The sequence below is a fragment of the Panulirus ornatus genome, chromosome 1, assembly GCF_036320965.1.
Source record: "Panulirus ornatus isolate Po-2019 chromosome 1, ASM3632096v1, whole genome shotgun sequence".
NCBI classification, from domain to species: Eukaryota; Metazoa; Arthropoda; class Malacostraca; order Decapoda; family Palinuridae; genus Panulirus; species Panulirus ornatus.
Genome location: NC_092224.1, coordinates 93,246,284 through 93,272,530, shown reverse-complemented (window position 1 = coordinate 93,272,530; position 26,247 = coordinate 93,246,284). Strand labels below are relative to the sequence as shown.

General features: G+C 48.6%; 1 protein-coding gene across 6 annotated transcripts in view; it reads left to right on the top strand.

Annotated features, from left to right (window-relative positions):
* LOC139751036 (fibroblast growth factor receptor 4-like) overlaps positions 1–26,247 on the top strand; it is a 341,174-nt gene that overhangs the window by 217,348 nt on the left and 97,579 nt on the right. For 5 of the 6 annotated variants that reach the window (XM_071666158.1, XM_071666179.1, XM_071666176.1 and 2 more), the window contains one exon: positions 8,338–8,545. In XM_071666158.1, coding sequence (XP_071522259.1) covers positions 8,398–8,545 — 148 coding nt within the window. In that variant the 5' untranslated portion in view covers positions 8,338–8,397. Of the gene's footprint in view, positions 1–2,222; positions 2,397–8,337; positions 8,546–26,247 lie in introns of those variants that run through there. The other variant, XM_071666177.1, reaches the window with a different exon arrangement.

Sequence of the window (26,247 nt, the reverse complement as noted above, 5' to 3'; positions counted from 1 at the left end):
CGATGTGGTATACCGGGGTCGACGTGCTGTCAGTGGACTGAACCAGGGCTTGTGAAGCGTCCGAGATGAACCATGGGAAGAGTCTGTGGTGTCTGGTTGTGGACAAGAGGCTTTGGTTTATAGGTGCAGTACACATGACAGCTAGAGAATGGATGTGAGCGGATGTGGCCTTTCTTCGTCTGTTCCCGGCGCTACCTCACTAACGCGGGACACGGCGAACAAGTAGGAAAAAATAGATCATTATTATGTATCATATAATCTTTATACCTAATTTCCTTATGATTAAAGAATTATATTCGTTAAAGTAGCTGGAAAGGAGAATTTTCAACCAGGATTCACAAGGGAGAGTTGACTCTCTATCCCGCTGGGTTATTGTTGTTGTTGTTGTTGTTGTTGTTGTTTGAGATTAAACCTCCCTACAACTCAGGAGCTGCGGGCCCTATGCTCTAGGGCGCGCCCGCAGCCGGTGGTGGTGAGGGACCTAAGCACTGTGTGCCTAGGGTATGGGTTGGGCTTGTTATCCTCTCTCTCTCTCTCTCTCTCTCTCTCTCTCTCTCTCTCTCTCTCTCTCTCTCTCTCTCTCTCTCTCTCTCTCTCTCTCTCTCTCTCTCCCTCCACAAGAGTGCCAGGCCTCCTCCGCCCGCTGGGTGTAATACAATTCTTGGCAACATTAAGTTCCCGAGAGTCTGTAGATACGAGTTTATAGCTCTCTCTCTCTCACCCCAAGCATGGCGTCCTTGTGTGTGTGTGTGTGTGTGTGTGTGTGTGTGTGTGTGTGTGTTTAATTACCTCGCTTGTAATTGCTTGTGTGGTTGTATATGATCGTGAGTGATGATCGTTCTCCTGACATGGTGTCCTGGTGATTTGCTTGGCTACACAAATGTGTTCAGATGTAATGTGTTGCATGGCGCACAAGGGCCTCTTGGGCTGTGTGGTGTTTTTTCACACGTGTTCAGAAGGTTCATATATCTGGTTGGTTCCAAGATCACGTGTGTTTTTCGGTGGGTGTCTGTGATTGTCCATAGGTGTCCCTGTGTTCAGAAGTGTTCACATCTAGTGGGTGCCAGGACCACTTGTGTTCTTCCGTGGGTGTCTGTGATTGTCCATAGGTGTCCCTGTGTTCAAAAGTGTTCACATCTAGTTGGTTCCCAAGTCCAACTCACATGCCTCTTGTGGTTGCTCGTTCAAATGCGTCCAGAATTGTTCAGCTCTACTTTGTGGCATGGTGGTAGGTGGAATTAACCATTAGAACGTACAGTGGAGTATATTACGTGGAGGTACGAGGGGGACGCCTGGGAGTGAGGCAAGGGTGGCACTTCCCCTGGCTGGCTGGCAGGAGGAGGAGGAGGGAAGCGTGTTGTGGGCACTGAGGAGGGAAGGAGGGAGGCTTGGGTAAGCTGGAGTGCCGCCGGATGCTCTCCTGGGCCCGGCATCAATCCATACTTCCGGACGGGCTTCCTGTAGCCCGGGGGGCACGCCGGCCATGAGAGAGGGACCCGGGGCATGATCCCTCCCTCTCTCTCTCTCACACACACACACACACACACACACACACACACACACACACACACACACACAGTACCCTCCCTCCCTCCTTCCATCCTCCGTCCCCCACTGTATTCAAGACACCATCCCTCGCTCCCTCACCTCCTCCTCCTCCTCCTCCCCGCCCTACGCCCCACCTCACCCACTATTTTAGGGCCGACCAGTCACGATCGAGGGGGACTGGCCGGAAATGTGGTCAAGTTTGGTGACCCCCACGGGCCAATGAGTGAGGTCGGCCGGCCCCCAGGGGGGATGGGGCGACACTTGACACCTTGTGTCCCAGGCGAGCCCCGGAGGGCAGCGTGACCCCATGTGGTGGGGCAGGGAGGGAGGCTTAGTGGAGCACACCAGCGGAGGGAAGTGCCCCAGTGTGAGCCGTGCGTAGGCCTGTGTCGGTACGCTTGGCTGCGTAGGCGTCCCGGAGGCTGACGATACGCGCCCGGCGTATATTATAGACCGGTCTTGTGTGCACTCTGTCCCTGGACGAGGGACGAAATACACGACAGAAAAAAGAAAACTAAAACTGTCTCTCTGAAAGGAAAGTCGGGGCATCATATGCTGATGGGTGATTTTAATGCTGAAATTAAAATCTCGCTAGAGTGGAAAAGTGTGTGTAATTTGCATATCCAAGGAAAAAAGATATATATATATATATATATATAATTTTTCGTGTAGTTTGTACTTGAAGTGAGGTGCTTGAAGGCTGCGCAGTTCGTGATGGATTTTTTTAGATTACGACAACAGCATCGCTTATCATCATCGTGCCTCAGCGTCTTGTCAGAGTTGATAGATTACACACAACTGATTACGTCCCACTGGAGCGCCCTCTTCGGCCCTGTTGTGCCCCTGAGGTGAGTGTGTGTGTGTGTGTGTGTGTGTGTGTGTCTGTGTGTCTGTGTGTCTGTGCCGCTGGGATACAGACGTCCACTTTTGTATAGACGGACGGAGGTACGGCGTTGTCGTGTACACACACACAGATACGGGTCGGCGGCTGCACAGACCTGCCTCCGGAGGAGGAGAGAGAGAGAGAGAGAGAGAGAGAGAGAGAGAGAGAGAGAGAGAGAGAGAGAGAGAGAGAGAGACTTATACCCGCTCGACTTAAGAAACGAGCGCCTTCTCTCTCTCTCTCTCTCTCTCTCTCTCTCTCTCTCTCTCTCTCTCTCTCTCTCTCTCTCTCTCGTTTGGAAAGGAGGGTTGTCTGCCACCCCATAGCAGCCGTGACGAAGCTGTGTGTCGGGGGAAGGGGGGCAGAAATCGTGACATCATCAGTGACGTTCTCATTGACGTCATGTCATGGGCGTGCCGGTGCCCCCCCGCCTCAGCAAGGGCTGGGGTCCCACCTTCTTTTGTCTGCCCCCCTTCCCTCCTTCCCCCGGAACAAGTGGGTCGCTAGTGTGTGCCTTTGTGCCCCGGCGGAGGTGGGTTCCTCCGCGCCGCGCGCGATCTGCCCAAGACTTGGAGGAGGAGGTACCCCAGACGGACGCCAGTGGACTGATTGGGCACAACGGTACGGCCGCCCTTGTGCACGACGGTACGATCACTGAACACGATGGTACGATCCTTGAGCACGACGGCACCGCACCGCCCTTGTGCACAACGGTACGATTCTTGAGCACGACGGTACGGTCCTTGAGCACGACGGCACGGCCGCCCTTGTGCACGACGGTACGGCCGCCCTTGTGCACGACGGTACGATCCTTGAGCACGACGGCACGGCCGCCCTTGTGCACGACGGTACGATCCTTGAGCACGACGGCACGGCCGCCCTTGTGCACGACGGTACGGCCGCCCTTGTGCACGACGGTACGATCCTTGAGCAAGACTGTACGATCCTTGTGCACGACGGCACCACACCGCCCTTGAGCACGACGGTACGATCCTTGAGCAAGACGGTACGACCCTCGGATGCGATGATCTTGGGTTTTAACTTGAATCCGACCTGTGTCGGTAGAGCTGATCCTAGCATGAATCAGGTGGCGGGTCATTCTCCAGATCACCCATTATATAAAGGTCATATCCACCTCAGTGGAACACTTTGTTGAGAGGTGATTAACAGATTAACTTTGAGTCTGTCTGTTAATCGGCCTAGGGTAGAGTGGCCAGTTGGTTGGCTGAGGGTAGAGTGGCCAGTTGGTTGGCTGAGGGTAGAGTGGCCAGTAGATTGGCTGAGGATAGAGTGGCCAATAGATTGGCTGAGGATAGAGTGGCCAATAGATTGCCTGAGGATAGAGTGGCCAATAGATTGGCTGAGGATAGAGTGGCCAGTGGGTTGGCTGAGGATAGAGTGGCCAGTGGGTTGGCTGAGGGTAAAATGGCCAGTGGGTTGTCTGAGGGTAGAGTGGCCAGTGGATTGGCTGAGGGTAAAGTGGCCAGTGGGTTGGCTGAGGGTAAAGTGGCCAGTGGGTTGGCTGAGGGTAAAGTGGCCAGTGGGTTGGCTGAGGGTAAAGTGGCGATGGAGAAATATATTACCCGGGTACTAGAGAACCCAAGTGGAGGAGATGATGGTAGTGTTCTACAGTCTTAAATAGAAACTTTCATTTTGAAAAGCACTCAATATCCATTAGACTCTCGCTGTCTCACGAAATCCAATCGAACTCATGAATGAGTTCGGAATGTCTTTAACATCGTCAGCAACATATCTCGTCTTGATAACAGAGTTAGATTCTTAAGGAACACGTAAGGATTGTGTGACTAGAGACAGGAGTTCCCAAGGACAGGGGGGGAATGGGTGTATCACCCAGCATCTTTAGTTTGGTTTGGGAGATCATCTACCCCCTACAGAGCTGGGTCTGGCATCAATCTATCGTGTTGTTCCTTTGCTCAATCAAGCTGTTGAAGGCCGCGGGCTGTAAGCCTACTACGTAACCATCTTGTTGTACACACCAGTCCAGATCCTTTTAATGTTTATTTTCCCGCCGAATAAATATATTATACCGGCATCAGTCAGCTCCCCCAGACACAGCTGCTTCAAGAAGAATTAATAGAATTATCCATCTACCTTCACCAGGGAACATGGCCAAGCAATCATTTATCTTCATTTATTTTTATTGATTTTTTTTTCTTCTTTAAATCACTTAATAACCTCGTTCGTCGAGGGAGCCGATACGTCATCCATCATCGTTCGTGTAGAACATATTTCTCTCTCTCTCTCTCTCTCTCTCTCTCTCTCTCTCTCTCTCTCTCTCTCTCTCTCTCTCTCTCTCTCTCTCCCCGTGAAGGCGCCATCTTTGCTCCATCTGTGTCGGTTAGATAAGACATTAAGAAAAAAAAGATTAGATAAGATATTTAAGAAAAAAAAAGTGGGTTATGTACAGCGCAACGGAGTGGCGCTTGCGCGCATTGATTGCGCGGCCCGCAAGCGGCGCAGTCTGACGTCCTCTTGGGCGGCGCGCCGGCGCCCACCTTCTCCACAAGTTACGATGACCCATTTTGTTTGCCAGAAACTTCGGGAACGAAGCGGTTCACAGACGACGAGATAGGACGCCCCTTGTCTCCCGTATATATAACACTATACTCCTAAGTTATTAGTCATTATAGTATGCAGAAAGAATGATCTATTCCTATTGTATGTAGATAATGTAAGAACTGTGTAAATTATTTCGGAGTGGGTGACGTTTTCTCCTCGAATAGTTAAGTTTACCCTTGAAGCTTGGGGGGAAAAAATATGTCTCACAGAAAACGAGAAATTCCAGTATCATTTGAGCTGCATTTACCGTATGTGGATGCCGTAAAGAAACGTGTATAATTCGGTTGTTCGGTTGGTTAATTAGCCTCTTAGTAGTTCCATTGACCACCATTAAAGCCGTCAGCGTCAAGTTAATGTAACCCCGTTTAATCTTCAACACCTTCTCCTGGTGTTCAAGGTAATTTTAAGATAATTCTGATGAATATATAAGTGTCCAGCATTGTAAAAACAAATAGTGTTTATTACTTTGATTATATTCTGATTACTTTTTGTATAATTTTGATTATATTCGAATTATCAGTATTTTATTATGATTACTTTTTGATTATTTATAAATCTTCAAGATATAGATGTAATAGATTTATTATATTCAAATATTATGGACTGTGGAATATCATTGTAACAGTTTTTGTATATGAAAATACGTAGTGATGCGCATGCGTCGTCGGTACGCTGTCAGTCTGTGGTCCACAACGCCAATTTGCTGTAAATGTTGTAAATGTGTTGAACGTCTTATCTACTGATTTACATTCGTTATAGCGTGATTGATGTGTTATTGTGTGATTTATAGAAGATGATGCATTGTATCAGCGTAATTTATTACACTTATTTATTATGGTCTAGGACGATTTATTCCTGTATGATTTATCAGTATACTGTATCATAATGTATTTTAGTTGGATTTATTTCATGAAAAATGGGATTTCTTGTGTCACAACTTCATTTCGTGTGTTATACCGAGACTCTGGCATCGTGTTATTGTATTGCACCGAAGTAGACATTGTTGTGTTGGAGTGTTATTGTATTGCACCGAAGTAGACATTGTTGTGATGGAGTGTTATTGTATTGCACCGAAGTAGATATTGTTGTGTTGGAGTGTTATTGTATTGCACCGAAGTAAACATTGTTGTGTTGGAGTGTTATTGTATTGCACCGAAGTAGATATTGTTGTGTTGGAGTGTTATTGTATTGCACCGAAGTAGACATTGTTGTGTTGGAGTGTTATTGTATTGCACCGAAGTAGACATTGTTGTGTTGGAGTGTTATTGTATTGCACCGAAGTAGACATTGTTGTGTTGGAGTGTTATTGTATTGCACCGAAGTAGACATTGTTGTAATGGAGTGTTATTGTATTGCACCGAAGTAGACATTGTTGTGTTGGAGTGTTGTTGTATTGCACCGAAGTAGACATTGTTGTGTTGGAGTGTTATTGTATTGCACCGAAGTAGACATTGTTGTGATGGAGTGTTATTGTACTGCACCGAAGTAGATATTGTTGTGTTGGAGTGTGTTCATCTGGCGTGGTCTTCGGGAGGATATATTTTTTTTCATACCCGCTACAGTTCAGGCTAAGGCCCAGGCTTGCTGAGTTGGGTCGTTGATCGATCAGGCTGTTAGAGGCCACGGCTCGCAGGCCCCATCGTAAAACTAGCCTAGGACCAGTCGTAAATCACTTTATCCCTGGTCTTCGTCGTAAGTTCTCTGCTCTACACACACACACACACACACACACACACACACACACACACCAACCAGCCAGGCTGGCTGTGGTGGGTACCTGTGCCTCTGCAAGACTCTGCCTCCAACAGATTGGTCGATCCAGTGGAAGTCAAAGGAGAGACAGAGAGATGTTTGTAATGAAGTTAATAACGCGCCGAAGTCTCCTTACAAAGGCCTAGTATAACGCACGGATATCTCCCTACAAAGGGCCAATAACGCACCTATGTCTCCCTACAAAGGGCCAATAACGCACCTATGTCTCCCTACAAAGGGCCAATAACGCACCGATATCTCTCTACAAAGGGCCAATAACGCACCGATATCTCCCTACAAAAGGCCAATAACGCACCGATATCTCCCTACAAAGGGCCGATCGGGATCTTTTGCGCAATCTTTTGCGCAAGCCATCACTGCTTCCCTACATGCATCCCATTCCTCCCCCACTCCCCTTACCTCCTTTGTTCTCACCTTTTTCCATTCTGTAAGTGAAGCGTGGGTCATGATGAACGTGTGTAACTTGGTTTCAAAGATTATATGGTGCAAGATAGTGCTATCCAGCTGACTAATGAGCGTTAGGGTAATTAGAACTTTAAAAACGAGGGACAGCAAAATGGTGATAGAATTGTTAGACGTGTGTATACGGAACACTGAATACTGCTCCAGTGTATGGTTTAGTGATCAGGGGAAAGATAAATATGCGAACGAGCAAAATCGAGGGATTAGAACGTATGAATTATTACACAGTATTGTGGATCAGTCGGGACGTGTGGTGAGCGCTACGCGCTAGCTCTACCTGACGACGAAATCTCGTTGTAGGTACTGACTGGGAAGTAGGTAGGTAGGTAGGAAGACTCTCTCTCTCTCTCTCTCTCTCTCTCTCTCTCTCTCTCTCTCTCTCTCTCTCTCTCTCTCTCTCTCTCACCCATCACGCCTCCTCCTTCAGCCAACACTACCCCCTCCCCCCCACATTCACGCCTTTACATCAGCCGCTCCCACACCCACACTATAACCAGCCACGCCCACGCAGTCTCCAGGCACGCTTACATACATACACACACGCACTAGCCACGCCCACGCACACGCACTAACCACACCCACACAAAAACCAGCCACACCCAGACACTCCAGCCACGCCCATACACTTACCACGCCCACACGCACCAGCCACACCCACTATGTCCATAGTGTTGATATATCATCGTAACTACCATTAATTGCCTAGTTGGAGTTTGACGACGTGTAACCAGTTGGGTTTGGATATGGGACCTTGCGTGGTCGATTGCTGTGTTGACGCACGATTGTTAGGTTTGCGAGAAGGAGAGGGAGAGAGGCAGGGGAGAGGTGTGGGAGAGAGGTAAGGAAACCCCCTCCCTCCCTCACTTACCTCTCCCAGCACTGTGGGTAGACAAGGGATGGGCTGTGGCAGGGTGAGGAGGTGTCCCTCCCAGCACTGAGGGTAGACAAGGGATGGGCTGTGGCAGGGTGAGGAGGTGTCCCTCCCAGCACTGAGGGTAGACAAGGGATGGGCTGTGGCAGGGTGAGGAGGTGTCCCTCCCAGAACAGAGTTGATGGTAGTCATTCATGTGGTGTTGGTCTTTCTCCTGCAGGCGGTGGTGACCGGTCCGTTGTGGGTGATGGTGGCCAGGTGAGGCCGCCCCACACCTCACATGACCCCCCACAGCAACAGCAGCAGCAGCATGACGGACCACACCAGCAGTAGCAGCAGCAGGAGCACCACCACCCGTAGAAGATACATGATTCTGGTCATCTTGATTCTGCTTCTCCAGGACGCTGCTTCCATCGCCGCCAGGAATGGTGAGTGCCAGCAATATTGTCCTTCAGTAATGTTAACCTCTCGCGGCTCTTACAACAACAACGATACATTTACAAGCGACAACACGGAACACATTTGATGCCATTTTCCCTGTAACTTTAAGTCATAGGCGTCACCTCTTGTCACATTCCACATGATATTTGCTGTAGAGTAGACTTGCTATTCCTTTCAGAGTCAAAAGGAATGAGAAAAGGATAGTCTACTTTTAAATGCAGAAAGAGACTGGAGAAATTCAAGCTACGTAGCAATGTTCACATTGATATACGAGGATGACATACACATCACACTTACACTATAAGAATTTATCTTCATATTGATATTAGTTCGTCTATCAACTTGGATTCTCCTCTTCCAATATGTGTATTTTTCTTTAGGTTTAGCATCATGTAAGGTTGGTGTGACGTCTCTACATGGCTGAGGCTATGAGCAGGTCTTGCAGTGGTGTGACGTAGGTTAGATGAAGTAGGTCCACCAAAAGGAAAAGCCTTTGAAGAATGACAGAAAGTCATTGTACAGTCCTTCACATTCCTCCCTCCTAAGTGGATGAACTCGTATGCTCTCAGTCGATCAACGCAGAGATGGTTTTTTTGGTTGTTCTCTCTGAGTGGGCAAACCTTCACTCTTCTATATCTGTAAATGGAGGAAGAAACAAGGGCCTGTGTACGGGAGAGTTGTGGGGTTTGCGTGGCGTTGGCTTGCTACCTACCCGCTCGTTGAAGTCTCTCTCTGCTGGGCCCCCGCGTGCGTGCGTGCGCTCGCCTCGCCTCGCCACGCCTCCCTCGCCCTCTGTCGGCAAGTGTCTCTATTGTCTCTGAGTGAAGGCATGTCGTGTGTAGGGGACGTGGAGCGGCCTCCTCCGCACTTCGTGATGGTCTCGCGGTATTTGCAGATGATGCTGTTGTGGTGCACTTGGTCTTCGCTGCTGGCCCAGCGCGGCTCTGTCTCTAACCCTGTGGTAGACCTTTCACTCTAGTAAGGTACTAAGGTCCTAGATCCCTCACCTTACTACCAGTAATGCTATAAGGTCCTCACACCTTACTACTAGTAAGGCAGTAAGGTCGTGACTCCCTCACTTTACTACCTTATATGAGCGCTTCATGTAAGAGGCAGGTGGCCGGCCGGAGCCCCACACGGTGACTACTTGTTACCTGCTACATTCACGTCCTCCACCCTGGTGGCAGAGCGCCCCACCTCGAGTGATGACTGGTGAATAGTTCCGCCCGGCCATTAGCATCTCATTATAGACGTGTTTGATTAGGTGTTTATAGATTAAATCAGGTCATTATCGTAGTAATTTTACATAGCTTTATTTACAGGCAATAGATAATAGGAGGAACTAATTACCTTTTTTTAAAAACGAGGAAATAAAGATAATCACATTAATAATCTTAGATATAGACGTGTTTGATTAGGTGTTTATAGATTAAATCAGGTCATTATCGTAGTAATTTTACATAGCATTATTTACAGGCTATAAATAATAGGAGGAACTAATTACCTTTTTTTTAAAAACGAGGAAATTAAAATAATTACATTGATAATCTTAGATATATTTTATGGTAATGTTGGAGTGAAGAGTTTGAAACAAATTCCCTCTGTAAAATACAGATATGAGTGGTATTTTGAAATGATCAGGACCAGTAGAGGGGATGGCTTAACGACCCCATGTGTCAAGCGAGTTCGGTATTACCTTGGAGGGAGGGAAGTGGAGGGGAGTCGCGGGAGGGAAGTGTGGTGTGTGGAGGGACGCGGGGCTGGTGAGTGACAGGCCAATGGTTGCTCCTTGACACTCCTGACACATCATATGATAAGGCCCACACACTCTCCCTCACCCCAACCCTAACCCTCATCATCACGCCCACGCCCGCCCACCTCCCTTGCCAGTAGCTAAGAGCCTCGCTGTGCCCACGGAGAGTAAGGTATAGAGAGGGCGGGGCGGGGGGAGGGCATGTCGGACCCCCTTCAGGGAATAATCGAAAACATCTGGACACGTAACCCGACGTTGCACGACGCCCCCGCTATCGCGCCCACGCCTCTAGCACGCCGCCCACGACCCGCGCCACAGCACGCCCACCACCACAGCGACCCCCAGCCACACCCACCAACCATGACCCTCCCCTCGCGCGGTGTGACTTGCACTCCTGCAGCTCCGGGTGGACACGAATACTGATTCGTCCATTGTTCTTCCCCGGGGGCCGTTGTCCCTCGTCTTATCTACCTCTCTCTCTCTCTCTCTCTCTCTCTCTCTCTCTCTCTCTCTCTCTCTCTCTCTCTCTCTCTCTCTCGTGTTCTTGTTGTTGTTGTTAGCGTCAGTATGGGCAGATTGTGGATGGGGAACTGCAAAAAGGGGTGGGGGTTGTGGTGAAGCCCTGGGAGTGATGTGTATGGAGGGGAAGGGAGACATGTAGTGGGATGTTATAGGGAGAAGAGCTTGTGGGAATGTGTGTGTCGCGGTGAGGCGTCAGCCAGTGGAGGGCGTAGGGAGGGGTCAGACAGAGAAAGGCGTGGGAAGGGGTCAGCTAGTGGAGGGCGTGGGTCCATGGTCAGCTAGTGGAGGACAGAAGGAGGGATCGGTTCATGGAGGGTGTGGGTAGGAGTCAGGTTTTGGACGACCAGGGTCCTGGGTCAGCCAGTGGAGGGCGCAGGGGAGGCGTGGGTCCTGGGTCAGCCAGTAGAGAGAGGGCGCATGGGAGGCGTGGGTCCTGGGCCAGCCAGTGGAGGGCGCAAGGGAGGCGTGGGTCCTGGGTCAGCCAGTAGAGGGCGCAGGGGAGGCATGGGTCCTGGGTCAGCCAGTAGAGGGCGCATGGGAGGCGCGCGTCCTGGGCCAGCCAGTAGAGGGCGCAGGGGAGGCGCGCTTCCTGGGTCAGCCAGTAGAGGGCGCAGGGGAGGCGCGGGTCCTGGGTCAGCCAGTAGAGAGAGGGCGCATGGGAGGCGTGGGTCCTGGGTCAGCCAGTGGAGGGCGCAAGGGAGGCGTGGGTCCTGGGTCAGCCAGTAGAGGACCCAGGGGAGGCGCGGGTCCTGAGTCAGCCAGTAGAGGGCGCAGGGGAGGCGCGGGTCCTGGGTTAGCCGATGGAGTGCGCGGGGGAGGCGTGGGTCCTGGGTCAGCCAGTAGAGAGAGGGCGCAGGGGAGGCGCGGGTCCTGGGTCGGCCAGTAGAGGGCACAGGGGAGGCGCGGGTCCTGGGTCAGCCAGTAGAGGGCACAGGGGAGGCGCGGGTCCTGGGTCAGCCAGTAGAGGGCGCAGGGGAGGCGCGGGTCCTGGGTCAGCCAGTAGAGAGAGGGCGCAGCGGAGGCGCGGGTCCTGGGTCAGCCAGTAGAGGGCATGGGTCAGCCTAGCCATCATCCACCACACACACACACACACACAACAGGCTGGCAGTGTGCACCGCTTTGGTACACACTCACCCTACCTGACCCCCGCCTCGCCGCTGACGGTACAGTGTTGTGTGGTGACGGTACAGTGTTGTGTGGTGACGGTACAGTGTTGTGTAGTGCCGGTACAGTGTTGTGTGGTGACGGTACAGTGTTGTATAGTGCCGGTACAGTGTTATGTGGTGACGGTACAGTGTTGTGTGGTGACGGTACAGTGTCATGTGGTAATGGTAGCGTGTACCGTGAGGCTGTCGTGTTATGTGGTGATGGTTCATTGTGATGCAGTGATGGTACAGTTCTGTGGTGATGGTACCTTATTAAGTCCGATGACGGTAAAGTTGTGCGGTGATGGTACAATGTTATGTGACGGGTGATGGTACAATGTTATGTGACGATGGTACATATAAACTCTCTCTCTCTTCCTCCCCACCTACCCGTAACGCGCACACAGCCATCACAACCCTTCCTTTACCTTCCTCTTGCCACCTGTCCTGTGTCTCCACCACCACACACGGCCTGGCGCCAGAAGATGCGTTCTCTTCTTACCAGCCAGGCTGTGTGAGGCCGAGGCCCCCCGCAGGCACATATATATATATATATATATATATATATATATATATATATATATATATATATATATATATATATATTATCCCTGGGGATAGGGGATTAAGAATACTTCCCACGTATTCCCTGCGTGTCGTAGAAGGCGACTAAAAGGGGAGGGAGCGGGGGGCTGGAAATCCTCCCCTCTCGTTTTTTTTTTTTTTTTTTTCCAAAAGAAGGAACAGAGGGGGCCAGGTGAGGATATTCCAAAAAAGGCCCAGTCCTCTGTTCTTAACGCTACCTCGCTAATGCGGGAAATGGCGAATAGTTTAAAAGAAAAAAAAAAAAATATATATATATATATATATATATATATATATATATATATATTTTTTTTTTTTTTTTTTTGTCGCTGTCTCCGGCGTTTGCGAGGTAGCGCAAGGAAACAGACGAAAGAAATGGCCCAACCCACCCTCATACACATGTATATGCATACGTCCACACACGCAAATATACATACCTACACAGCTTTCCATGGTTTACCACAGACGCTTCACATGCCCTGATTCAATCCACTGACAGCACGTCAACCCCGGTATACCACATATATATATATTTTTTTTTTTTTAATTTTCCAAAAGAAGGAACAGAGAAGGGGCCCAGATGAGGATATTCCCTCAAAGGCCCAGTTCTCTGTTCTTAACGCTACCTCGCTAACGCGGGAAATGGCAAATAGTTTGAAGATATATATATATATATATATATATATATATATATATATATATATATATATATATATATATATATACACCAAATGGCGTCCAAGCTTCGTCTCTTCGATGTATATCAACTGATTGTTATATTTCTCTCTTGTGTCTCCCCTGATGATGTGACTATTACACGAAAGTGCACTTGGGAACTTTTCGTGTTTCATTTTCCCCGTGGACTCATAGGAATATATATATATATATATATATATATATATATATATATATATATATATATATATATATATATATATATATATATATATATATATATGCCCTCCCCCACACACAACAACCTGGTTGATCAGCCAGACGTGGTAGATGTTCGCCCAGTGAGGTCGTGACAGACCGTAATGACAGATGAACACCTGCAGATGTGCGATATTTTCGCCTTCAGTTTTGTTGTTGTACCGTTATGACGTATTATGTTCATTGGCACTTTGAGCGCGACGGTACGATCTTTTGAGCACGACGGTACGACCCTTTGAGCGCGACGGTACGATCCTTTGAGCACGACGGTACGACCCTATGAGCACGACGGTACGACCTTTGAGCACGACTGTACGACTCGAGCACGACGATACGATCCTTGAGCACGACGGTACGACCTTTGAGCACAAAGGTATACGACCCTTGAGCACGACGGTACGATCCTTGAGCACTACGGTACGACCCTTTGAGCACGACGGTACCACTCTTTGAGCACGACGGTACTACCCTTGAGCACGACAGTGCGACCCTTGAACACGACGGTACCACTCTTTGAGCACGACGGTACGACCCTTGAGCACGACGACGGTACGACCCTTGAACACGACGGTACGACCCTCTGAACACGACGGTACGACCCTTTGAGCACGATGACGGCACGACTCTTTGAGCACGACGGTACGACCCTTGGGTATGGTGGTGACCTTCCCTTTTTGACCTGACCCGAGGGGGTCGTTCCGTCGTGGTCGTTGAAACAGGTTTGGCTGGTTGGGGCGGGTGTGGTGTGCCTCACAACTCAGGGTACAGTACACGGCATCGCTGAGTGCATCTTGCCTTATTTACTTAGACACCTGGAATGTACATACACGTAGACACCCACATATAAACGCCCACACATACACGCCCACACATACAGCGCCCACACATACTCGCCCACACATACAGCGCCCACACACACACGCCCACACATACTCGCCCACACATACAGCGCCCACACACACACGCCCACACATACACGCCCACACATACACGCCCACACATAAACGCCCCCACATACACGCCCACACATACAGCGCCCACACACACACGCCCACACATACACGCCCACACATACATGCCCACACATACACGCCTACATATAGACGCTCACATGCGCGCTTCACACCACTGCATTCACGCACATATGGCTGTACATGTACACACTTTTCATAGACTGCAAACACACACACACACACACACACACACACACACACACACACACGCTGAAACAAGACCTAAATATGATTGTTATTTAAGCAGGGGAATAAGCTTCAAGATGGCGTGTGTGTGTGTGTGTGTGTGTGTGTGTGTGAGAGGGGAGACGGGCTCTGTCACCTTTCCTCCACTCTGTCGCCACCCTGTCGCCACCCTGTCGCCAGAGGCCCACGTTAGGGAAGTGGTCCAGGAGACAGACCGTCTTCCGCTAAACATTAGCATAGACTTTCACGTTGCTACGTCGAGAAGACGAAATTGCTGAGCGAACTTTTATCGTCCAACGGAAGAGGCCAGAAGTGGAATATGCTTCTCCGGTTTGGTCACCGCGCGAGAGAAGGGAGAGAGAGAGAGAGAGAGAGAGAGAGAGAGAGAGAGAGAGAGAGAGAGAGAGAGAGAGAGAGAGAGAGGCATTATGAGGAAGGCAGTTTTACAGACGACTGCCGAGAGAGAGAGAGAGAGAGAGAGAGAGAGAGAGAGAGAGAGAGAGAGAGAGAGAGAGAGTAAAAAAAGTCTTTCAAAAAGGCATTGTGAGGAAGGCAGTTTTACAGACGACTGCCTAGAGAGAGAGAGAGAGAGAGCTAGTAGAGAAGGTCCAGAAGAAAAGAGCTGGCCAAGATCGTGCCTGAGTTAAGAGGGAGATGCGTTACAGGGAGAAGACTCTAGAGGCTATACATCTACCAACCTCGGAAGAGAGAAGAGTCAGGGGGGGTTGACCCTGATCACAGTGGCCTTTGAGCTCTCGCGACACGAGTGGATGACGTAGGCGGCTTAGCCCACAATTCTTCGAGGGATGGAGAGATGGAGGAACGAGCGAACGCAACGTGAAATGAAGAAGAAACGTTGAAAAAAAGAAAACGGGTTAAGAAGAAACGTTGAAAAAAGAAAACGGGTTAAGAAGAAACGTTGAAAAAAAGAAAACGGGTTAAGAATTACATGCATTGTATAGGAAATTGTGGAGGAATGGTGTAAGATGACTGAGGACATGGCTAGTGCAGGGGAACATACATGAATTTAAGAAGTTATATGACAGAAGAGAATGTTCAAGAGAGGGTGTGGGGGGCGCACGAGTGTAAAAAATCCTCCCCTTGCAGTACATGTAGGTGATTACACACACACACACACACACACACACACACACCTACACACACACACACACACACACACACACACACACACACACACACACACACACACACACACACACACACTGAATATTCCGATGGGAAATTGAGCAAAAGTTCATTAAAGTTTTGCATGAAAAACATGATTTACTTGTTGTGAAATGTGGGCAGTAAGGTCGTAAATCCCTGTAATATGTATTACTTTATGATGACTCTTGTGCCGTTTTGGAACAGAAGCCTGACGTTGTGGGATTGAAGTGGGAGTTTAACCCTTATGGCACCTTGGAAGACGGATGGTTTCTGTATGATTTTTTTCCCCTGGGTTATTATTGCATAGATGTGAGTGGTATACGGGAATTTGGCCCTTATTGAAAAGAGGTATAATGGTTATCATACTATAGTGCTATGTAGAAGTAGTTTCATCGACTTTGAACCTTGTGGGTTGTAACTAAGGATTGTGATAATTATGCCAAGTTAGAGATATGTACCCCTGACACGTGTGGGGTCAAGAGACAGATGTGGAGGTTAAAGAAACAGGTGTGTGGATCAAGAGACAGGTATGGAGGTCAGAGACAGGTGTAGGGGGTCAGGGCACAGGTGTAGAGGTCGAGACAGGTGTGGGGATCAAGAGACAGGTGTGGGGATCAAGAGACAGGTGTGGGGTCGAGAGACAGATGTGGAGGTCAGAGAAACAGGTATGCGGATCAAGAGACAGGTGTGGGGTCAAGAGACAGATGTGGGGGTCAGGACACAGGTGTAGAGGTCGAGACAGGTGTGGGGATCAAGAGACAGGTGTGGGGATCAGGAGACAGGTGTGGGGTCAAGAGACAGATGTGGGGGTCAAGAAACAGGTGTGGAGATCAATAGGCAGGTGTGGGGGTCAAGAGACAGGTGTGGGGATCAAGAGACAGGTGTAGGGGTCAAGAGACAGGTGTGGAGTTCAGAGGCAGGTGTGGGGTCAAGACACAGGTGTGGGGTCAAGAGATAGGTATGGAGGTCAGAGACAGGTGTGGGGATCAAGAGACAGATACGCCACTGGAGATTAATATCCATTTAACTGTTTGTTGATGGTGTTGGCCGTGGCTGGGATAAGGAAGGCAGGGGTATGTTATCCTGAGATGGTCTCTTGTGTGTACAGGTAGTGGTGCCGAACTGCAACTGGGGGACGGGGGATCTCCGGTGGCGGAGACGGTGACGGGGTCGATGCAACCACTCAGAGTCTTTCTCATCAGTTGGCTGAGGCCGCCGTGTTGGTCGGGTTGGACAGAGAGAGTTGGGAAAGAAGTGGAGGAGTAGTGGGTTCGATGCATCGCCTCATATCTCCATCTTCTTAAACATCCTGTGATGTAGACGATGGGAGGAGGAAGAGCGAGTACCAGGTGTTTCGGGGTCGGGCGTGGCGGAGGAGGGGAGGAGTTTGGCTGGAATGAAAGTTGTGGAGATGTTCTCGAGTTCTACGTGCAGGGAGGGAGGCCAGGGTAGCTCAAGTCTCTTGAGGAACGTTGAGAGATGATAGGTTTGAGGACCTGGATGATGGTATTGGCAGGTCTTGCCAGCGTAGCTTCTCGTCCAGAGGGACACCGAGAAGCTCGGTGGACCGAACTCAAACGTGGAGAGGGTACTGAAGGCATCGTGAGACAGTTCTTTGTGACCCCAGTATGTAGTGGGTGTGACCCCCCCTTGGGCTAGCCAGGCCAGCGTACCATTCATTCCCTCACTCGAGGCTTGGCCAAGGTCACACCCCAGGAGCATCCCGGGTCTTAATTACCTCACTTCTCCACACCCATCTCCGCCATCTTTGCCCCCTTCCCCTCGCCTCCCCCATCTCTCTTGACGAGGGATGGGAGGAGTCTGGCGTGGGACGCTACTGTCCCATCACCCTGAGGATGGGGGACAACGTGTCCCAGTTGAATCTCTCCGGGGATGGGGAAAGAAGGGGTTGGATGTGGCTCCATCTTCCACCCATCATTTAAACAGAGTGAGGCTGTTGGGGAAGCTCTCTCTCCCCGCTTCCCCATTACACACACACACACACACACACACACACACACACAGAGGGAGGGGGTCCACCATGGCCTGAGTGTTAACAGGAATTTCCATATGTACACATGGGCGAGGGTGGCGCTTCCAAGGCTTCTGACACACCCTGCTGCTGCTGGTTGTGCCTGTCTCATCCCTTGGCGGTGGTGGTGGTGGTGGTATGCCATCTCCACCATTGTAGAGGAGCGGGGGAGGTGGGTGAGGGTGAAGACCCTGTAAGGGTTTTAGGGTCGGGTCAAAGGCTCAAGCCATCATAGCCAAGGGTCGTACATGGCCGTGTCTCAAGAGAGGGGGTTCATGACCGAAGGGAACCTGGCGGTTGAAATTGAAGACACGGAAAGAGAGAGAGAGAGAGAGAGAGAGAGAGAGAGAGAGAGAGAGAGAGAGAGAGAGAGAGAGAGAGAGAGAGACCACTGTGGTACCTGGGAGTTCTCCAGCCACCCGCAGTTTAGGCGAATATCATCACACGTAAGGGTGATGTTTAAGTCCTTTCTTCAGAACCAACTAAGGAAAATACCTCATGCCTGATGATGTATACGATATATATATATATATATATATATATATATATATATATATATATATATATATATATATATATATATATATATATTTTTTTTTTTTTTTTTTTTTTTTTTGTCGCTGTCTCCCGCGTTTGCGAGGTAGCGCAAGGAAACAGACGAAAGAAATGGCCCAACCCACCCCCATACACATGTATATACATACGTCCACACACGCAAATATACATACCTACACAGCTTTCCATGGTTTACCCCAGACGCTTCACATGCCTTGATTCAATCCACTGACAGCACGTCAACCCCGGTATACCACATCGCTCCAATTCACTCTATTCCTTGCCCTCCTTTCACCCTCCTGCATGTTCTGGCCCCGATCACACAAAATCTTTTTCACTCCATCTTTCCACCTCCAATTTGGTCTCCCACTTCTCCTCGTTCCCTCCACCTCCGACACATATATCCTCTTGGTCAATCTTTCCTCACTCATTCTCTCCATGTGCCCAAACCATTTCAAAACACCCTCTTCTGCTCTTACAACCACGCTCTTTTTATTTCCACACATCTCTCTTACCCTTACGTTACTTACTCGATCAAACCACACATTGTCCTCAAACATCTCATTTCCAGCACATCCATCCTCCTGCGCACAACTCTATCCATAGCCCACGCCTCGCAACCATACAACATTGTTGGAACCACTATTCCTTCAAACATACCCATTTTTGCTTTCCGAGATAATGTTCTCGACTTCCACACATTCTTCCTATGAGTCCACGGGGAAAATGAAACACGAGAAGTTCCAAGTGCACTTTCGTGTAATAATCACATCATCAGGGGAGACACAAGAGAGAAATATAAGTCAGTTGATATACATCGGATAGTGTGTGTGTGTGTGTGTGTGTGTGTGTGTGTGTGTGTAATATTAATGTCATCAGAACAACGTACTCGGACCTAAGCATGGATTGTACCGTAGAGGTATTGAGAAAGGTCTTATACAGGTGCTGGTTACGTAGGCCAACAGGTCCGAAGCCTTCAACAGCCTGACTGAACAGAGGAACAGCACGACAGCATGGTTATAGTCCAAGCTGTAGGGGGTAGAAGACCTCCCAAACCATCGTAAGGTATACGTAAGGTAAGGTAAGGTCCCAGACCCAGCTGTGGGGGTAGAAGACCTCCCAAACCATCGTAAGGTATACGTAAGGTAAGGTAAGGTCTCAGACCCAGCTGTGGGGGTGGAAGACCTTCCAAACTATCGTAAGGTATACGTAAGGTAAGGTAAGGTCCCAGACCCAGCTGTGGGGGTAGAAGACCTTCCAAACTATCGTAAGGTATACGTAAGATAAGGTAAGGTCCCAGACCCAGCTGTGGGGGTAGAAGACCTCCCAAACCATCGTAAGGTATACGTAAGGTAAGGTAAGGTCCCAGACCCAGCTGTGGGGTATATGACCTCCCAAACCATTGTAAGGTATACGTAAGGTAAGGCCAGGTCCCAGACCCAGCTGTGGGGGTAGAAGACCTCCTAAACCATCTTGGGGTTTATACAAGATATGGTTGGAACTCGAATTTCTAGCACCGACAATCGTAAGGGAATGCCCATCCGATACCAGATCATTAGAAGCCACATGAAGTGGACAAGAACGAACAAAGTGGATAAGACAGTCAAGGAAAAAAAATGATTCAGCATTGTTTGGGGAACTGTTGAAACCCTGATGGATGAGAAAAAGGCGATTAAATGAATAATAAAACATAGTACGATTAACATCACCTATGGCGTGAACGTGTTTAAAAAGTTTGAATTAGGTTATATATATATATATATATATATATATATATATATATATATATATATATATAAACTAATTTAAACTTTTTGAATGTGTGTGTATGTATGTATATATATATACAAACTAAATTCTGATCGTGTGCTGGCACGACTTTCAGAGCAGGAGAATAGTGTGTGTGTCACAGCTGCACTAGTGTTACCTGACACTTCCCTGATGGTAAGAAGGAGAAAGAGAAATAACTGATCGTGTTATATAAAAAACTGATTTCGTGAAGGCTTCTTGACAAGTGTGACCAGCGGGTAATTGAACATGCAAGATGCACAAAGGCAGTAATTGGCAGAATTGGACTCTTGGATGTATCATTACCTGACGCAGATGACAGAGAGAGGGGGGGGGGGGTTATGATAATTAACCTTACGTAGCCCATTGTTGAAGGTTGGTGTCCCCGAGTGGGTACATGGAGTGCTGGTTCGCCCCTCCAATTCTACTGTTGCCCAGCGCTCCCATTTGACCATGATAGCAAGACGCGATCACCATACAGCTGCGTGTCATGCTCGGTGGGTGACGTTAGATGTGGCACGGATGTATGTCGTTGGCTGAAGGTGCTGGAAACATGCAAGTGCCTTTCACCCAGATATTCCAGTAGATGTATGAAGGTGCAGGAACGACCCGAAACACGAGAGGAGAGAGAGAGAGAGAGAGAGAGAGAGAGAGAGAGAGAGAGAGAGAGAGAGAGAGAGAGAGAGAGAGAGTAAAAACATCTGTAATACCTGGAAGTGACAGGTCTGGAAATGACAAAAAGCTGGAAATAATAATAGACAAGACGACCCCCATCTTTTGAGGACAGAATGCAGGAACTGTCAGACTGGATGAAGATGATAGGTTGGGAATGATGATCCCGATGGCTACTGAGAACTTTCAAAACGAGAGAAGCAACACCAGTTATGGTAGCATTCCCAGCTGGACTATTGGTGTCGGCTATCGTCCACCATGGCCTGAGCTGTGATACGTCCAAGAAATCCTCTGCCTCCAAAACTGAACCAGTAAAACATCTGAAGTATTAACGACTGGTTCAGATGTGTGTAACCACAACTAGTAGAGGTAAGAAATGCATCAAGTACATGAATAGGAAATACTTGTGGACCTAATCACCAACTTGCAGACAAAGATAAGTACTTTCTGGAATGACAGACTGGGAAGAATATGTAAAATGAACTGACCCAGAGGAGGTGTTGAGTGAAACGTCAGATAGATCGCAGCGTAATTGTCAGGGGCCCACGTCTGCCCATCTCGCTCCCAACGAATATAAGGACTTCAGAGGATAAACACTTGACTGGTCTTTTTTTTTTTTTTGCAGGTGTATTAATCTCATTGCATAAGATATATTGAGGAACTACGCCATCCAATAGCTTGGTGGACCAGGCCGTCACTAAGGATGCTTGGCCGCTGTGTGTGTGTGAGCTATAGAGAGTAGACGGAAGCCTCGGGAACCATCGTAAGGTATACACAAGGTCATATAAAGCTTCCAGTCCGAGCCATGACTATTGTAAAGCATAGTGCAACAGAACGGGTTGGCTTACACCTCGATGTTATTCCTCATGATTGTGAAACATCCATTTTGAGCGGCGCTTGACCAGTCCACGTCCTCCCATTGTCATATATATATGGCTGGCAGGTGTACCGCTCCTCATGAGTGTGAGTGAGGTAGCCATTCCTCCCTCACCGTCGCCAGGTGAGGCTGAGGACAGGGTAGGGTTATCTGTACAGGGCACGGGAGGTGGGCCTTGACCACAAGGGATGATGCATTGTTACTTGGCCCTGGCCTGGCTATGAGGTATGTAACCTCTGGCGACCTGGGAGGACCCCTGCACGCCTCTGCCACCCACAGGAAGACCTCAGCGTGCCAGGGAGGAGGAAGGGAGGGAGGGAGGCGGCGGGGACTAGGGTGGTTGGTAGGCTGGGTCACACCACACAAGGCCGCGCTTTCCCTCCACGCTTATGGTGAACTTGTTAACCTCAAGAGGGCAGTTGGCGTGCCGCCATGCGCGTGCGTGTCTTCCAGTGTCACACGAGAGAGAGTAAAGGCACGGGATGAGGTTCTCTGGTGGGGACATTCCCTTCGTTGTATTGGCCACAGATGCAAGACAAAACCCTTGTCACCATTTTGATTTCTCCCATTTTCTCTCTCTTTTTGTTTCTCAAAGGTCTTGCCCCTCTTCGTGCGGTTTATACGATGTGTATGTTTAAACGATGTTTATAAAAGATGTTTATACGATCTATATAAGCTACGTGTATCAGACGTTCTTTGCTCATACGTAAGATACATTTACGTGTACGGGACCCTCAGAGTAGATGATGGGTCGTAAAGCGCAAGTTTTCCCTCCCTCACGCTTCGAGCTCTCCATGCCTTCCTGTAGAAGTAACAGGAGCAGCTGCGACGCGTCGCGAGGGAGTGTTGTCAATTGTAACAGGAACAGTTGCGACGCGAACCCCAGGGGGGAGAGAGATAGATGGTGTGTCGTAAGTAACAGAAGCAGTTGCGACACCGTCCAAAGGGGGGATTTCGAAAGTGGAACAGGAACAATAGCGATGCGTCGTAAGGAGCGTCGCAGATGTGGACTGCTGTGTTATAAGCCATCGTGGGCGTCAGGGTCTGGGCTTCGCGTGTCACCTCTCACCAAAGTACCAGAGAGAAGGATCAACTGTGGTACTTTGTGCCGATTATATATGAGTTACCCTCCCTCCCTCCTTCCCTTGTTCCCCATACGTCGTGCATCAAAGAAAATGGATGCCTGGCCGGGAATAGACACCTGTCACCATACATTGCAGAAAATGGATGCCTGGCACTGTCTTTTACAGAAAACGGATGCCTGACACCATACATTACAGAAAATGGATAGCCGGCACCGTACGTTATATAAAAAGAATTAGATGCATGGCACCAGATAGTGCAGAAAATGGATATTTGGCACCAAACGTTACAGAAAATGGATGTACAGCACCGTACATTACAGATAATGGATGTCTTGCACCATACATTACAGAAAATGGATGCCTGAGCACCATACTTTACAGAAAACGGATGCCTGAGCACCATACGTTACAGAAAACGGATGCCCGAGTACCATACGTTACAGAAAACATATGCCTGAGCACCATACGTTACAGAAAACGGATGCCTGAGCACCATACGTTACAGAAAACGGATGCCTGAGCACCGTATATTACAGAAAACGGATGCATAAGCACCGTATAGTACAAAAAACGGATGCCTAAGTCTCCTGGCCGCCCCTGCCTTAGGTACCTCGTATGACCGTTTTTATAGCTACGACAAGTTAATGTGGGCGACTTACCAGCACCTCTGTACCTCGCCATCCTCCCCTGCAGCACACAGCCCTTAAGGAAGGTCGACAATGTATAGACCTCGAGGCCCTTCCTCCCGTCTCGTGGGGGGGGCCTCACATTCTCCCTCTCCCTCCCTCCCTCCCTCCCTCCCACCAGACCAAATGTGTATCCATGAGAGAAAGTGAGAGTTTCTCGTTGTCCCAAGGTCTACGTGTGTGTGTGCTCCTCCTTCCCATCTTCTGTTTCACAACAGCTGGACGCTCAGTGCCGCATGTGGGCATTTATGTACACACACACACACACACACACACACACACACACACACACACACAAACAGACAGACAGACACATACATACATACATACATACATACATACATACACACACATACACCATTTTCCATCGCTCCATCCTTAACGTCGTGTGTATTTTATCAGTTTTACTGATTAATCGTATCAAAATCCTCCGCATTCTCGCGGTTGTTCAGTTTTTCTGGAGAAATTCTCTCTGTGTGTCTCACAGTTCTTGTGTCAGGAGGTTCAGCGAAGACGACTTCTCCATACCACTCCATAACATTTTGATCAGTGTACACAAACGTTCCGCATCTTCAGGGGAAAGTAGATTGAATACGGAGATGCACAAACCACACAGACCCCAGGGTCCGAGTGAGATGGTGCATAAACCACACAGACCCCAGAGTCCGAGTGAGATGGTGCACATACCACACAGACCCCAGGATCCGAGTGAGATGGTGCATAAACCACATAGACCCCAAGGTCCGAGTGAGATGGTGCATAAACCACACAGACCACAAGGTCCGAGTGAGATAGTGCATAAACCACACAGACCTCAGGATCCGAGTGAGATGGTGCATAAACCATACAGACCCCAGGGTCTGAATGAGATGGTGCATAAACCACACAGACCCCAGGGTCCGAGTGAGACGGTGCACACCACACAGACCACAAGGTCCGAGTGAGGTGGTGTGGCATTAATGATCTCGAAGTCGCTTTTATTTTTCTTTATCTTGCTGTAGAGATTAGAGTCTTCACCTTCAAAGTATCAAGGATATAGACGCCAGAATATTGTCTTTGGGGATCAAGGTGTGTCAGATATCCGTTTAGAATAATTATTTTGAAACCCAGATTTGCATAATGACCTTGTGGCGTATATGTATTGTGGAAGAAACACACTTGGTTCCTACCTTTTAGAGAATAGATCATCCGATCGAACCATCCCTTTAAAAGAAATACGATGATTATAATAGTTACCCTTGAATACGATTTCTCTGTAATGATATTTGCCCATTTTCTGTGGTGGTAATTTTTTTTTCTAGCCTAGTCTCGTGCGTATATATGGCGGTGTGTACGTGGACTTGGACAGGACACTTGAAATAGTAGATAATGCTGGAGTTAAGCGTCGTCACCAGTCTGTCTTCATAGAAATCATATTCTGTTGCATTTAGCGTTGCTGGTTGTGACGTATTCACGGCCAGGGTCGAGCATGGCATAGGTTCGAATCCTGGTTGTTGCGGCAGTCGGTCCACTTTCAGCCCAGGTGTTCATCCATCCATTGGGATATGGTCGGTAAAATGGGTACCTGGCTCAGGCTAGGGCGGGAGAGAGAGAGAGAGAGAGAGAGAGAGAGAGAGAGAGAGAGAGAGAGAGAGAGAGAGAGAGAGAGAGAGAGAGAGAGAGAGAGAATGCTATTTCACGTGTGGCGGGGTGGTGACGGGAATGGATGAAGGCAGCAAGTATGAATATATACATGTGTATATATGTATATGTCTGTGTATGTATATGTATGTATACGTTGAAATGTATAGATATGTATATGTGTATGTGGATGGGTTGGGCCATTCTTCGTCTTTTTCCTTGCGCTACCTCGCTAACGCGGGAGGAAGCGATTAAGAGTATATATATATATATATATATATATATATATATATATATATATATATATATATATATGTACCGTTAATGGGATGGGCCTTAATTCGGGCCTCAGCTGCCTCCTCATGAAACACAGGATATGAGATATGTGACCACACTGAATTAATCCAAGCCAGGCAGGTTCCAGGAGTTGTGTGAATATTATCAACAAAAACTCCGATTTATGTTCGTAAGGTTAAGTTGACGGAGAGATAAGTCTCTGTTCGTAAGGTTAAGTTAACGGAGAGATAAGTCTCTGCTCGTCGTAAGGTTAAGTTAACGGAGAGATAAGTCTCTGTTCGTCGTAAGGTTAAGTTAACGGAGAGATAAGTCTCTGTTCGTCGTAAGGTTAAGTTAACGGAGAGATACGTCTCTGTTCGTCGTAAGGTTAAGTTAACGGAGAGATAAGTCTCTGTTCGTCGTAAGGTTAAGTTAACGGAGAGATAAGTCTCTGTTCGTCGTAAGGTTAAGTTAACGGAGAGATAAGTCTCTGTTCGTCGTAAGGTTAAGTTAACGGAGAGATAAGTCTCTGTTCGTAAGGTTAAGTTAACGGAGAGATAAGTCTCTGATCGTAAGGTTAAGTTAACGGAGAGATAAGACAGCGTCCTTCTTCGCGCCTTTCCCTTGCTCCTTGAGTGCCAGTGTTTGCAACCTGAGGTAAACCACGGAGCCGTTTGTTTACATGTACATTCTAAGCTTATGTGAAGCCATGACAGGTTTGTTTACCACTGAATCGTCTTTACTTCTTGCTCTGGATCACAATGAATAATAAACACTTGAACTTGAACTTAGTC